This window comes from Vanellus vanellus, assembly GCF_965231255.1.
Source record: "Vanellus vanellus genome assembly, chromosome: 1".
Classification (NCBI taxonomy): Eukaryota; Metazoa; Chordata; class Aves; order Charadriiformes; family Charadriidae; genus Vanellus; species Vanellus vanellus.
In genome coordinates, this window is record NC_138905.1 from 27,763,018 (window position 1) to 27,779,489 (window position 16,472).

General features: G+C 35.6%; 1 protein-coding gene across 1 annotated transcript in view; it reads left to right on the forward strand.

The window, feature by feature from the left end:
* CTTNBP2 (cortactin binding protein 2) overlaps window positions 1-16,472 on the forward strand; it is a 90,375-nt gene that overhangs the window by 24,423 nt on the left and 49,480 nt on the right. Inside the window, exon 3 of the mRNA XM_082493267.1 lies at window positions 10,562-10,786. Coding sequence (XP_082349393.1) covers window positions 10,562-10,786 — 225 coding nt within the window. The remainder of the gene's footprint in view (window positions 1-10,561; window positions 10,787-16,472) is intronic.

Sequence of the window (16,472 nt, forward strand, 5' to 3'; positions counted from 1 at the left end):
CACTGAAGTGCAACTGATAACATAACACTTCTTTCTTTTGTTTGTGTGTCTCTTCACGTTACTGTTGCTGAAGAAAAAATGTATAAGGTTTGTACTTGCTTCTTCCAAATAAATTATGACAGTAATTTCTAAAAACTAATTATCAATAAAATATGAGGGTTTATTTCAAATTGAACACTTGTGAAAATACTCACATAGCAGCAATTACTTTTGTCATGCTTGGCTGTATGTGTTCCCATGTTTTTCTCCATCCCACTCCATTTTGTTGCTTTTCTGACGGGTGGATAGGTCTTTCCACATGCAGTTCTCCCAGAGACACATCTGTCTTAGAAGCTCTGACAGTGTACTAAAAATACTCAGCACTAGGTCTCTTATAAAAGCCAGTGTTCCATTTGTATGAATATATGGCAAATTTGAGAAAATAGAGCAAAAATTATTATAGTGAGTTCTTTCTGAAATAGCAGAGTAAAATTTTAGCTAGATATTGTGGAAATATAAGCTGATATATGACAATTTTAAAATTGGTAATTTTTAAAGGATGGTATCTGTAAAGACAGTACTAGCTGGAAAATTGCTTTAGAATTTTAATAAAAGGCATAAAATCCAAAATATACAATGTAGATGAATATTCTGTTTACTTTAAAATGTTCCATTCTAGAAATAAAATTTTAGTTAAATCTGTTCATTCAGCCTCTTCACTAGGGGTAGTAGCAAGAGTAAAATTCTTCTTAGAGGTAATACATATTACTCTCACAATTTACCTTCCAGTGAATACTGGAAATCATTTGAAAGGGTTGAATTCTCTTACTATACTTTAAATAAACCTATATTGTTGATAGAATAGAATAGACTATTTCAGTTGGAAGGGACCTACAACAATCATCCAGTCTAACTGCCTGACCAGTTCAGGGCTGTGAAGTGTATTGCCTAAATGCCTCTTAAACATTGACAGGCTTGGGGCATCAACCACCTCTCTGGGAAGCCTGTTCCAGTGTTTGACCACACTCTCAGTAAAGGAATGCTTCCTAATGTGCAGTCCAAACCTCTCCTGGTGCAGCTTTGATCCGTTCCCATGTGTCCTATCACTGGATACCAGGGAGAAAAGACCAGCACCTCCCTGTCCACTTCCTCTCCTCAGGAAGCTGTAGCGAGCAATGAAGTGGACCCCAGCTTCCTTTTCTCCAAACTAGGCAAGCCCAAAGTCCTCACAGGACATTCCTTCCAGCCCTTTCACCAGCTTTGAATGCATCCAGAGGAGGGCATTAAGTTGTGGGGCTCAGAACTGTGCTCAAGGTGAGGCTGCACCAATGCTGAATCCGATGGGATAATCCCCTCTTTTTGACCTGCTGGTTATACTGTGCTTGATGCACCCCAGGATGCGCTTTGCCCTCTTGGCTGCCAGAGCACGCTGCTGATGTGATATGAGCCTGCTGTTGACCAGCACCCCAGATCCCTTTCTGCAGAGCTGCTCTCCAGCCAGTCATCTCACAATTTATATTTGTGCCTAGCATCACTTTGTCCTAGGTGCAGAATCTGGCATTTCGACTTGTTAAATTTCATCCCATTAATTATTGCCCAGTGCTCCAATCTGTCTAGATCTCTCTACAAGACAACTTGTCCTTCAAGAGAGTCAACTGCACCTTGCAGTTTGGTATCATCAGCAAACTTGCTGATGCTGCGTTCAACTCCTGCATCCAAATCACTGATGAATGTATTGAGCAGAACTGGCCCTGTATTTGAACACTGAGGAACACTGCTGGTGACCAGTCACTACCCAGGTGTAGCCCCTTTGAACCCTGCAGTTCGACCAGTTCTGCACCCAGTGTACTGTGAACCTACTCACCCCACAGTGAGACAACAAGGATGCAGTGAGGGACAGTATCAAAAGCCTTACTAAAATCCAGAAAAACTCCATCACCGCCTCCCCTTGTCATAGAAGGATATCAAGGCAGTTAAACAGGACTTTCCCGTTGTGAACCCACGTTGATGGTGCCTGATGACTGCATTGTAAACTCATAACTTGCATATCTTTTCATTAAAATAATTAAAGTTTGGTAATCATGTAGTTGCCCTGCAGTAATATGGGATGATATTTTAACTGAGATTTTGATCTCTTGAAAATATGAAACTAAATACTGTAAATGAAAATGAAACAGATTGATTTAGTTAAAGTTTTTCTGTTACGCTTTTGGTATGTTTTGTCTGTTAGTGAGCTGAAGAAACTTTTTAACTGCTAAGCATGGATGGTAAAGCACTCTTTTTGATTAGAGGTAAACTCAGATTTCCTTCAGTATTTCAGAAGAATAGCTGGCAGACTTTCGTGCAAAGAATTATGAATTGATTTGCATGAATTTGAACTATAAATTTTAACATGCAAAAAAGTCTAGATGACAAATGGTTATTTAAAGCAACCAGAAAGCTCAAGTCTTTTCTACCCATTGAGACTCATTATCAGTCTGAAAATCTGTATTATTTCCAGAAATAAATGTCTGGGTGGTTAGATAATCAGAGCATCTAACAGTGACACTTCCTTACAAAATACTGGTCTATAATTTTCAACAGTTTAAGCATCAGACAACAAAGCTGTTATAAAATAGGTCTAATGTCATCTTTATATAGAACATCTGGTTGGCTCTTCTCAATTAAAAACACATGTTTCACTACTTGAGCTTTTTCTCCTTTCTCGTTTAGAAACTCAGTGCAAGGCCTGACTTTCACCTTTTACATCTTTAAGAAGTGAAGAGTATTTTATATTGACTGTATTGTTTTTTTTTTCTTGTTGGTACTGATCTGTTAATAACTGATCTTACCTTTGTAACCTTTGTTACAAAGGCCTTTGTGGCCTTTTCTTTTTTAAACCTCCAACCTCAAAATGGCGGATTTTCATTACCCTAAGGGAGGAAATTAGTAATGAAGAATTGGAAGCATATGTCTGTCTGTCCTGCCTGTACCTCTTTCTTTGATGAAGGTTTTTGTCAGGTAAAAGGGAGAAAGGGAAGGAGATTGTGGTACTTAGCAATTTTGGAGTAATTGTAAACTGGTGCTATTGGGTGATATTCTCATTTTATGGAGTCAGACCCCTAAGAAAATTCAGGCTTGATCATTACTTTGGTTGTATAATTCTTCTCAGCGCTTTAAGTTACATTGTAGGTCAGGATTGTTTAAGTGTTAATTAAACATTTGTCCTCCTATACACAGAGAGATTTGAATTAATTGTTAGGCATGTTGTACTTTTGTTAAGTCCGCTTCTTAGCGCAGAGGAGAGGAAATTATGTAGCTTTTTGCAAATCACTTTGATATTTGTATACTTGGCGTGAAATAGAGAAAATATGGTTTGCTGTTGTTTTTATCAACTGCTAGGTAAGATCTGACCTTTTGTGCCTTAAAATGATGGGTTTGTATATCTTCTTAAATGGAGGTTATTTAGGATAGCTTTGTAAAACAAGATATGGTCTTATATTCAGAGCTTTCTTTTTACCTTGAAAAATGCTTTTTTAAAAGCTTGGTTTTAAAGCAATGTGATTCTGAGAGAAGGGGACACTTTGTGAATTACAGGTTTTTGGAAAAGTTCTGTAGGTTGTTATGAATGAGAGAATAATGCAAGGTTTTGTTGTTACTGTTATTTAAATGGTTTGTGCTTGGTATAGCTTTTCTAGAAAAACTTTTTATATCTCCACTTCCATGCAGCCCACTTCACTGTAATGAGTTTCATTGATGTATTTGCGTGGTTTATGACTGTTATGAGACATTGCTCCAAGATAGTTTTGAATGCTTTTTGTGAGTATTTGTGCCTTACATTAAAACTTGCTAAACGGTTATATTTTATTTTCTTTATTAGCACCTCTACCAAAAGCCTTGAATTCTTTCATGCTCCTGATCAGTCATCTGTAAAGAGCATTTTTTTATAGAGTGAAACAATTATATAGGTCTGTCAGAGCATAATCAATCTGTATGTTGGTTTTGTTTAACTTGCTGATTGCATCCTCCTGTTTCTCAGTTCTTTCCACTGTTTTCACTCTTGTTGAACTAGCAGCCTATTATGATCATTGATGTTCTTCAGGGAATTTCTGTTTTTTTCATCCTTAAAGTGTACACACAAGTTTTTATCGTATGATACTTGACATTTAACATGGAAACATACAGTTTGAATACATTGGTTAAATAAGTTTTGTATGGTATTGAGTTCATTAAAATCTAAGTCACTCGTAGGCTTTGCGTAGGTTTGCACTGTCACAGTGCTAAGAAAGGAATTTAGACTGTAGTCAAGATTGTAAGGAAAAATTGAGCATCACGTGTTCATTGGCAGAAATTATGCTGCAGGATGCTGTTTCTTCAGCAGTCATTGATGTTTACATTTCCATTTTTAGTTTGTTCTCTAAAACTTTATATGGAAATAACATCTCATATGCTAATTTGAAAACATTCATCTACATCTGCGTTAAAAAAAAAAAAAAAACAAAAAAAAAAAACCAAAAAAAACCCCCACAACTGAAAAAAGCCAACAAAGCCCCCAAACCCTGTTGTGTAACAAAATTGCTAGCATTCTTCAAAGAGTCATTCTTAATTAATCATAGTAAGACATCATATCCCCCACCCTGGTATTTTGCAGGTATCTCTGAAAGTACTGCTTTTATTATGAGTATACACTCATTGATAATTCTCTTTTACTTAGATGAATAGCTCCAGCAAATCATTTCAAGACACTACAATGCCACTGAGTAAGACTTATAAACATATTCTCTTTCAGCCACCTTCCTCCATTACCCTTTCAGTTTTATTTAGAACGAAGGACTCGCCCTCATCTTTAACATAACATCTTCTGTGCTGGTTAGTTTTAGAAAACTTTTTACCACTCCCTAATACATATGTCAAGAGAAAATATTCATATGAAGCTATCAACATCTGTTGAAACAATTTTAGTATATGTGGAAAAGGAAATTAATCAGAGGAACAAGCACTCTTGAAAGGAAGGAAATTTTGTTTAAGGGTTCTGGGGCAGCTTTAATTCAGTTCCATTGTTCCACAGCAGTGTAGGACATGCAGTCCTATTTTTGATGTTTATCATCAGTTGCTGCATGGAAGACTTGGACTTGCTGAACTCTTAATTTGACAGGTAAACGAAGAGGAAACTCTGAGATACATTTGGGGAAAAATGCAGTATTAAACTTAAAAATACTGTTGCTTATATATTCTGTTACTGATTATGTAAGCTTATTATGAAAACTCATTTCAGCAAATGTGTGCAACTAATATCAGCTTAGATTATTATGGAAAGAAAACTAACAATATAACTTATATTATGTGATTAATTTTTCTTGTTTTCTTATTGGGCTTATTTCTTACTTATATATTAATTGGCCATATTTGTTTTTTCTTGATTTTTTTATGCTTTTGGCTTTAAGTCCACAATAAGATGGATGCTATTTGAAGGCCTCCCTGCCCCCTTACATTCTTATTTCAATAACAGAGGGAAAAAAATCTAATTAGACTTACTAATTCTCAGTCTAGTCACTGAAAATAGATTTTTTTTTTTTTTTTTTTTTCTTCTTTCTGAAGTGGAACATAATAAACTAGAGACTACAGGCCAGTTCTTATACTGGATTTGCAGCTTTTCCCGCAGCCCATCATCCATATACCTCCACTCCTTTTGCTCCTTTCCATGCACACCCCACTGCCAGTCTTCATCTGCCGGTAGATAAATGGGGTCAGCAACTGCAAAGGGTCAGCTTGAGAGATGGCAGTGTCCAGGAGGAAGCTGGCAGGTAGATGCATAGATGTGGCCTGAATAGTGTGAAAAGAAGTGTTTTGCTGTGTGTGGTAGGAGACATGCTTCCTGAGAGAGTAATAAAAGAAGTAGTTTATCTTTCAGCCTGATCCTCCAGATTCTTGTTGGCTGCAGGCCTAGGAGCGAAAACTCGAGAGTAAACCTTCCCCTTGTGTTGCACAGCTGCGTAATCCCTAGGATTGTTCAGTACTGATTTTTTATTTTTGAAAATATCACACACTAGAAGTTCTGTTTCCCATGTCATAAAAAGTATTTTCATGACCCGAAGCAAGACATAAGACTTGTTCCACAAATTAGTATTTTGGTTGTTTTTCCTTCCTCTGAGAGCTTATTTCTCTCATTTGTTACTTGAGAGGATTGCTAGCATCTACAAGATAAAAAGTAACGGTCCTAGAAGAAATCGCTAATCATATAGTAATTTGGGTTGGAAGGCACCTCGAGAGATTGTTCAGTCCAATCTTCTGCTTAAAGCAGGAATAACGTCAAACATGGATCATGTTGCTGATGGCCTTATCCAATCTAGTTTTGGAAATCTCCCAAGGACAGAGGTTATATCTTTTCTGTGGGCAACACGTTCCATTGCTTATCTGCTCTCAGCAAGAAGAATTTGTGTCCGACTCAGATTTCCCTCATTAGATCATGGGACGATTGCTATTTGTCCTGTCAGTGTGGAGACCTCTCTTATGTTTCTCCCTGGTTGTCTGTTTCACACTGAAAAGTCTTCCTTCAAGAGAAGTCCTGTTGTACCTTTTGATCATCTTTCACTCCTCTCTGAAGGTGTTTTTCAGTCCTACTGCATTTTTTTTAGTATAAACTTGTAGTCCATCCTTGATCTGACATAATGCTATAGACCAGCCTGTCCATAAAAAACTTTGGGGTTTTGTTCTTTTAAAGTAGTAGTTGCACTCTTAGTCTAGTCTCCTTGTTTAATGTTTGAGATCCTGTGTAAGGATTTAAAAGCTCTGTATAACTGTCATGTTCTTATTGGACTGAATTCAAAAGCTGTTCTACATAAGTTTAAGCTTTTGCTCTATCGCAGTAGTGAATTTCATGAATTAACTATTTAAAGGGATTTTTTTCTTTGTTTTTAGATATTTTCTCTTGATTTCTGTGTGCTTACTATCAGTTTTCATTAGCGGTTACCTGTTGGAGGATTTAGCTGAAGTCATAGTTTTGTCTATCACTGGCATGGGCTGCAAAAAGTATCATTTCCCATGGACATCTTTTTTTACCTTTAAATACTTTCAATCTCAGTCCTTCCATCAAAAGGCTAGTTGCTGTGAAATGGGTATGTAGAGAAAAATAAAGCTAACAGTTTGTATATTCATATAGCACCTTTCACAATGCAGCAGTCCTGATTACGTGCTATGGTGGGTGCATATTCTGTCTGGTTTTGAAAATTTTCAGTTTGAAATTCATTCAGTTAATTATTCACAAATCAACATTTTAAATGTTGTTTTCTGTATATATTGCTGTGCAATTGAAGTTAATATATGAGACACTGCTAATGCTGTTTGAGTGCAGCCACCAAATTACGCAGACTATTTTAAAGGATTAATTACCCATATGACATTGGACTACATTCCCCAGATGAGTGCCATAAAAAACGTATATCTTGATATTGCTACTAGCTCTTCTGACTTGAAATTCAGTGCTGAAAGATGTTGTGAGAGATAAAATTTTCTGATTCTAGTATTTCTATTTTTCCCATCTGTTGTACTTTACTGAAGCGCAAACTGACAGAAATATTATTTAGGGGCTGGAGGAATCATGTCAAAAAAACCCAAACAAGTCTAGCTTGTCTTTTGCCTAAGTTTTAGGGAACTACTCATTGTTTCCCTTCTACCAAGCTTCTGCTTTATCTTTTATTCTGGTATCTTCATTTGAAATCATGCATCCTCATCCCATCATTTTATTCTATAGTTTTAGTCCTTGTATAGAAACATGGAAACATTTGTTTGAATATTTTGCATTTAGCTCCCTTTTGAGTTGGAAGCATCCTGAGATGACTTTGCTGTTTGTGGTTTGAGAATTGCCAGTCTGTTCTACCATGTGCTTGAGGGTATATGGTTACGGCTTCAGCTCTGCTGGGTCTGTCATTCCAAACCATGCGCTGTTCGAGACCTGTTGGTTTCTCCACAGCCTTTAGCTTTCAGATTTTCCTGTAGCCACTTTAATTCTTTATGCCAGCAGATTGTTTTGATTTTCATTGAGCTGGAGCTCATCTCTTCTGTATGCTTTCATCTTTTGCTTAGTTAATGAATCTGAACACCCAGTCCCATTACTATTTTGGCAGGTGCACATTGAGCCTTTGCCTTGCTTGCTCTGTTAATTGCTATGCATGTTAGAGAACATTTCAAAGAATACATTCATATTGCATATATACAGTATGTACCAAGAGGACAGCTAGTCATGAGTGATTAAAAAAGAAAAAAAAAAAAGGAAAATACACATTATTTCACTGGTTGTCTACCTGTGTTTCCTTAAAGGCATGAGTGGTTGCCTTTGCCTCTGAGGTCAGTTAATCTACTTGGCTTCTCTTTTCGCTGTTGGTCTCTGGATTTAAGGATGGAGACTCTGGTGGTCTTTTTTTTATTATTATTTATTTACAGCTGAGCTGCTATATCAGTGTTTTTTCCTTTACTTTGGTAGATCACTTTCTTTATATAAACTGTCTTTTACACTGCTGACTGTATATGGATTGTGTCTCCATCTCCATTTAAATTCTTAACCTGCTTGGGTTTGTCATCATGTTTGGCCGCTTAGCACTTTAATCCATTTAGGGTCAGGTTTTTGCTTTTGATTGTATCCTTTACATGAAGGTAGAATTCCTAACCTGTGTACTGTCTTGTAACTTCGGTATATAGAACCAGGAGCTACAAATATAGCCTCTACCCACCTGGCTTTGTAGTATTACCTTTGGAACTAGCTATTTTATTTTATTTTAAGATCGAAGTTAAAAATTAAGGAATTAAAATATTAGACTAACTAGGGGTTATTTGCAAGGCAATTTATAAAAAATAACTAGGTTCTATCAGCTTATTTTTGTCTCTTCAACTAATCCCTACCTGACTTTGTAAGCCTAGCCAGACTTTACATTTGAATTAACTCGGTAAGCTTTTTCTGAAGTTATGCCCCAATGGACTGTTTTTTTAATAAATATTTCCAAGTTCTATTTATACTATCAAATTGAAAAATAGACTAAAAGTATTTCAAGCATCAAAATATGTAGGCACACTTACTTCTGTTGCAGTTGGATTCTGTTTCACCTTTTAATTTCTCACAACATTTCAATTTTGTAGACAATATATAGGGAAAAGGTTGGTCATTCACTAAAGTATGTTATTTGTAGGTAGTCTCTGGAGAGTTTTTCTAATATAGTTCTTATGTTCTTCTTTGGTTTCTCATGCCCTGAAATGTATGTTACCTTTTATGACCTTTTCATATGTTACAATTTTAACTTCAAGCTTTCCAAATGATCTACTAACCCATTTGGTAACCATTAGGTCTGTTCCTCCTCTTTTGTATCTCAGAATTGGCTTATTCTTCCCCTTTTTGCTTATTCTTCACTGAATTTGAACCAAATCACAGATGAATGTTTTATCAGTTTTTGGAGGGATTCCTCTTTCAGATGGTGTTTCTCTGCTCTGTGGAGTTTTTTTCCTGATTTTTTTGAGACATACTTTAAAGAGCTGCTCTGGTGACTGTTTTAATTTTTAAGGTAACAAGACTTCATTTTCTTCCAAAATTTGTGCTATAATGTTTTGGCGTTCTTCCTCCTGCTTTCTATTATTTGGACAAGCACAAAAACACCACAACAAAATTTTAGAAATCATTGGATCTTTCTGGTGTTGTTTGGTTTGGGTTTTTTTTTTTAATGGGTATGTTTTGTTTGTTTGTTTTGATTTGGTTTTCTTTTTTCCCCACAAATTAGATGGGTCTTAAGCCTGAGATTTTGGAACAATATTTTCTATGAAGACTGTTAGAAGTCAGTACTTATCTGTGGCCTTGTGTACTGTGTATTACAAATACCTTCTCTGAAATTGATCTTGTTTTCATGTTGGGGTGAAGAACCAAAAATTTGTCAAGGAAAACTACCTCTGATCTTTACTGAGTAATATTTTTTTGTTATGAAAATAAAGTGTTGTACTGTAATTTGGAAATATAATTACGTTTTAAAATAATAGTATGGAGAAACATATGATAATGAAGTTCTTCCTGAACAGAGATATGAGAAGTGTCTTGATTTCAGAAAAGCCTTGGTGTTATTTTTGCTCTGTGCTTGTCTGCTATTACTTATGAAAACTTCTGTATATGTAAACATACCGTCAGGTTTTTTTTATTTGAAAAATACTTATTTTGTTACTGCAGTAAACACACAAAGCGTGTTTTCATATCTTTTACCAGCATCATTATAATACACAGAAATAGAAAACTTAATTTCAGAATGTTTTTCTTCCTTTTCCTCTCTGTATATCAGCCAGTTTACAAGATGTTATTTTTGTGATACTTGTGAAACTGCTCCAAACTGATATTTCTGTATTGATTGAGAAGGGGAAGGGTTTTTTTTTATGAAGTGAATTGTATTGACTGTAACAAAATCTGTGTACAACATATCTGACTATTTCTTTTAGAGATTATAAACAAATACCTAAAGAAAATATTTTAAAAACATAAATAAGTAACATAACTTTCCCTGTGGGTTAGGTCTCTTGTATGTGTGGATGTACTCCAAAGAATGCATTTAGTTTTATTTCTTTTTTTTGTCGTTGTTAGGCCCGGCGCAAAGAGGTTTTTATCCAGGAGCGATATGGAAGATTTAATCTGAGTGACCCATTTCTGGCTCTTCAGAGAGACTTTGAGGCAGGTGCTGGTGATAAAGAAAAGAAGCCGATATGCATGAACCCTCTGTCCATTTTAGAAGCTGTTATGGCTCATTGCAGGAAAATGCAAGAAAGAATGTCAGCTCAGTTGGCTGCTGCTGAAAACAGACAAAAGAAGGTATCTTGCTACCAACTTTTTTTCCTCTTCCCTCTCCTGACTTGTTCTTCCATGCCACTTTTTTTAGTTTGCATCTTTGTCTAACTTGGTTGTCATTGTAAGTGTTAAAATGTTAGCACTTAACTGTCATATAAAGTGAAGTGCTGATTTTCTGGTGATATTTTGTGTGCACACCTTATTCGTTCCATGAATTTAGCTCTACTTATGGAATAACTGGTACAAGCCAGTGCGGTATATAAGTGCAAGCTGAGAAAGCATCATCACAATATATTTTTAAACCAACACCACTGAAGCTGAGAGGAGGTACTATTATTTTTGTTCTAACCTAAATAGCATAAAATAAATAATTTATTTAAATATTATATTAGGTGGCTCTGATTCATAAATCAGTAAAAATAAATTATAACTCTAAAAATACTTTTTTGCATATTTAGAACATTTGCTGTAAAGAGAAAAATTGTTTTGGAACATGTATATTGCAAAATGTCTCATATTGAAGATAAAACAATGTCATTTTGAAAGTGAATGGTTGGTGGGTTGCACAAATTTCATTGATATGTAACACTTACATTCCTAAAGCATAGCTAAATATAAGTATGTTGGGAAGGGGGTTCTGAGAGGGAAGAGGCACACAGTAATAAAATAGACTAATCTGGACAAGGTATTTTTGAATAGTTAAAAAATAAATGCTTGCTAGGCGTTGAATCATCCTCACTGGGTGTAAGATGGATAGAATGTCTTCAGCAGCTGTGAAATAGCTTTTTGGAGACAGTTTTTGATTGCTGTTTAAAGAAGAAAAAAAAAACACACACAAAAAAAAAAACCCAAAACAAACCAGAAAATGCTAAGACAATTGACACAAAATTGATTTTGGAAAATAATACATGCACAAAAGTACCGGAAGCATGCTGGAAACTCATGCTTAAATTAAATCAGCAAGCCTTTTCTTGTTATCTTAGCTCTGTTGTTTAGTTTAGTTTAAGCATTCCTGATCTGTTAAGACTTCAGAAAAAGAGACACGGCATTCAAAAAAATGAATAATACTAGACTGTATGTATGATATGTAAATCTTAAAACAGTGTAATGGCCTATGTAGTGAACTGTTACTTGTACTTGCCTAGCACTTCTTTTTGAGGACTTGAGTTGAGATTTTGGGGAAGGAATTGTCTCAGCATAGAAAAGAATGTCTGACTGAAGAATGATATTGGGAGAGACCAATCTCTCTGCCTGGACAATTGGTTTAGTTTCTTGTTTCGGTGCGTGGCCACAAGTCTCTTCTTGTACCTAAATTCTTCATCTATCTGGCTTTTAGTATATGGACAGATATAGGTATGTAAGATGGGCTTTCATATTGAGTATATGTCCCAAAGTCAATGTATTGACATGTAAAGAAATGTGTGTTCCTTTGAAAGTGTGTCATTATGATTCTACCATTTTTACTCCTTGTAACAAATAGGAAATTTAAATAACATAGGATTTGAAAACAAACTGCATGGTGTTGAGCAGCTGTGTGCATGACTACAGAACTTACGTCTTCCTCTGTTAATGCCAATTAGAAACGCTGTTTGGACAGGACACCCTTTTAAACTTCTTGGGTTTGTGACAGCAGATGACATATCTCTCAACTATCTCCATTCATTCACAAACCGTTTCTTCAGTGTTTTACCTTCACTTAGTTCCACATTTTTCCTTCTCCATCTCTCAAATCCCTCTGTGAAAGGGTAATGAACGTATTTTGAGGGATTTCTAGAAATGTTCGACTAAGTAGGGTGACCCAAGGAAAAAAACCCCACAATTTATGCCTAGTAAAATGTGACTTAAATACAGAGCCAGCTGCACCTCCTCCCTCCAACAGTGGTTCCTCCTTCTCTAAATGTGTGATGCCTCTGTCTTCATGTTTGGAATTGCCTCAGTGTCTCACTTTTACACTAAGTAATGAAGTCTGTGTACAGCTGTGTTTATTTTCTCTGGATATTATTGGACTTTAAACAGGCTCAGACTGAACCCTTATTCCTGGGGACGTGTTATCTGTGAATATAGTGACCTTAAAAGTATTCTTTGAATAAAATTTTTATTTGATCTTAAAAAGCAAGTCATAACAATATGCCAGAATGTAGAAAAATGAAAGAGGTGCACAAATGACTGCCAGTCATAGGCTTACCATATACCAGACACCTAATCCCCAGATGTCATCTGCTTTGTGTTAAGTCTCCATCCTTTTCCATGTCTTTGAACACTTTTCCTGGAGCTGCTATTGAAATTAATTTTGACATTTCCTGGGAACTCAAAACCAGATAGTCAAAATGACAGTTCTTGATTTGTCAAGTGTTTGCAGAGAAAATAGTATTGAGATGCATGCTCAAAGACAGACACACACATTGGTTGGAAGAGGCCCGTTGACGCGATTTAGTCTAAACTTGTGCTTAAAGCAGATTATCACGAGCCGTACATCTGGCCATCTGCACGTTTGTCTAGCTGAGTCCTGAAAACTCCCAGAAATGGCAATACCTCAGCGTTTCTGCATTACTATCCTTGTGAAGAACTTTTTTCCAAGACTGAGCCTCTTAAAGGGCAACTTTTCATGTTACCCTTCTGTTATGGAGCCCCAACTGCCCCTACCAAGAAGAATTTAACTCTGTCATCATTGTAAGGGCCCTTCAAAAGAAGTGGTATGTTGCTATTCGATCATCCCTCGACTTTTTTTCACTAGACTAAGCAAGCCAAGCTCCCTCAACCTTTTCTCACAAGGCATGCATTCTGTCTCTCACCTTTGAAGGGCCTTTGCTGGTTAGTTCTTTGTGGGACACTATCATTTTTCTCAGTATCTTTTTTTACCCCTTTTCAAATCCTTCTTGGTGACATTTCCAGATGTTTGCTTTACTGATATGATTAGCGTATGCATATAGTACACATCACAAAAATCAGGTCGTAGTTAGTTCATAAACTCATAAATAATTACAGCTAGTTCCAAATCTGTCATCTAAAGGAAAAAATGCAGTGTAAATATGCAGAGGTTTTTCCTGTTCAAGATGATGTAGCCAAAACAAGGGACGGGGGGAAAGATAGACGTAGGAGACAACGTAAAATGAGAAACTGATGTTGCTCTTGTCAATTTGAAATCAAATAGAGAACTTAAATATATATTAGAGATTCTTTATTTATATGCAATGCTTACAAATAAGATACTAAAATAGTATGGTAAGCTGATTTCATCCCAGTTATACGTTAAAATCTGCTTGTAATTATTTGAAAGTAATACAATTTCACAACAGTTCATTTATAGAACTAGGCCCTTTTCTGAAAGCAAAATGGAGGAATAATAAAGTATAGAAAATCTTTATGAAAACATTTTCACTACAATCATATTACACTTCCAAGCTTTAAAAATTCTACATGTTTCTCATGATTTTTGTATCTGTTTTAACAAAAAAGAAACTGTTGAATGCTCCACTGTTGCTGTTGGATTCTCTATTTGCTTTGAAGTGCTTGTGAAGCATCCAAACGCTGTTGGATTCTTTGAAAAAAAAAACAATGAAATGCTTGGTAAAAAATAATGATTTTTCTGCATGCGGACAACTGTGAATGGAACCATTGCTAAGTAAAATGTCATCATAATAGCTTGTTAATTTAATTCGCAGCCATACTATCATTAACATAACTGAAGAGATGTTGTTGCTGATATTGTTTGTTTAGCAATGACTGATAATGCCATACCATATTTTTTATATATTTAACACTGTTTTTAAGAAAGAGTGGACTTGGTTTTGTGAAATGCATTGTACAGAGTGTATTGCTTAACCTGGGATGAAGCTCTAAAACCCGAGTGGAGCCTCTCCACTGCTAAACAAGTTTCGAGGTATTTGAAGCCAAGATGACGTTTGTAATGTAGGTATAATTTCCTCTTAGTACACTGTTTCTTATAATAATTGTATGATTTCAGAAAGAATTTTTATTATTACTATAATATACATCACATCAATATCGCCATGAGCTCTTTATGTTTTCCAATTCTTCTGAAGAAAATGGAAGAGAAATTTACAGTCAGGTAACGCGATTAGAAATGTTGGGAGACTGAGATACGTGTTCATCTGTAAGTGTAAATTCATGCAGGATTTATTGTTTGTTCTCTCTGTGTCATTTCACTTCCCTTCCTTCTTAAGCATTTTCTTGTGTTTGAATTCTACTTTCCATGTGGGGAAAAAATTATCCTGAGGACAATGAGCAGGTGGGATTTATTTCTATTACAACTGCAGACTCTCTCCCTCTTGTACTCATCTCTTGATGGCATGAGTTTCAACTCTATCCTATGGTATAACTGGAGAGAAACAAAACTGTTATTTAAAACTGGTATTTATATTAGCTTCTGTTTAAATACAGTTTAGTTAAAAATGAATTGTGGACACAACTACAGTGATGTGGAAAAGATTCCAGAGCTGAGAAATTTCATCTCCTGTAGCAACAGGCTTCTGAAAAGCTATTAGATTGAAATGCCTGGTTGGTTTTTTTTTTTGCCTGTGTATCTGTTTGTTTGTTTTCCTCTAGCAACCAAGACAATATTTTAAGCATTGACTGGGAGAGGAGATACTCCATAGCTATTACCAATCCCCTAGACCATCTTGTTTCCCACATTACAGTTTACAGTAAATATATTCATGACACGGTATTGTCTTAAACTTTGAAATTAGTATAATTTTACTATAAGACTATAATCTGCATCTGTGATTCTTCCTTCAACTATTGAAGTGAAAAGTTTATTCCGAGTAAGATTTTAAACGTACTGCTAGTTGCCACAGCTTTTCTTAGATTATTTTTTGAGCATTGTGAAATGTTCTCATATTGTAGAAGCATGAAAGAGTTTCCTGTTCAGTCAAAATTAACCGTTCATGTTTGTGAGGACTTGATTATTTTTTTATGGGTACCTGAAAATATTTTTCCAGAAAAAATGCCGACTTAGAAAATGCACTTTTGTGGTACAGTTCTGAATTGTTATTTCTGTATCAATCTGTATGTAAATATGAAGCAGAACTGACAAGGCTAAACCAATAGAAACGCTACAGGAGAAGGAATGCTCAGCAGTTTATTGGGGTTTTGTTTCTTTTGGTTTTTTATCAGTCATTCAGATAAGCCATATAGGAAGCTCCTGCATCAGTATGTGAAGGGAGGAGCAGGAAGAAATAAATCTATTTTTCTTTTGTTGTTGTTTGACTTGCGTAAGTTTGATTGGGAAAATAAGAAGCGATTTGGGTTGCATTATTACTCATAGGTATTTTATACAACGGTGCGTTAACATTTTTACAGTTCTTTTCTATAACAGGATGTTTGAATAAAAGCATAATCAGCAGGCAAGATGCATTAGAGGCAATGACTATATGAATGAGGGGAAAAATTATTCTTATTCATTATCTGCAGGTAGTAGGTAGTTTTTTGATTCTATCTTATAACATAAACTTATACATCACCAATGTCAGTCAGACCTTCTGCTATTAGTAAGTAGAGGAAAACGTTTGCGTCTGTGACAAAAAGTGCACCTCAAAAATTAATGTCTTGTATCTTGTTCTAACATTTATAAATAAGACAGCTATTATGGGTATTATGGACTGTGTATTTCAACCTTAATCTCCCTTAGTTTGAGAAAGACATAAAACCTAAACCTTGTACAGGCTGGATCAATGAGCTGAGGTCAATG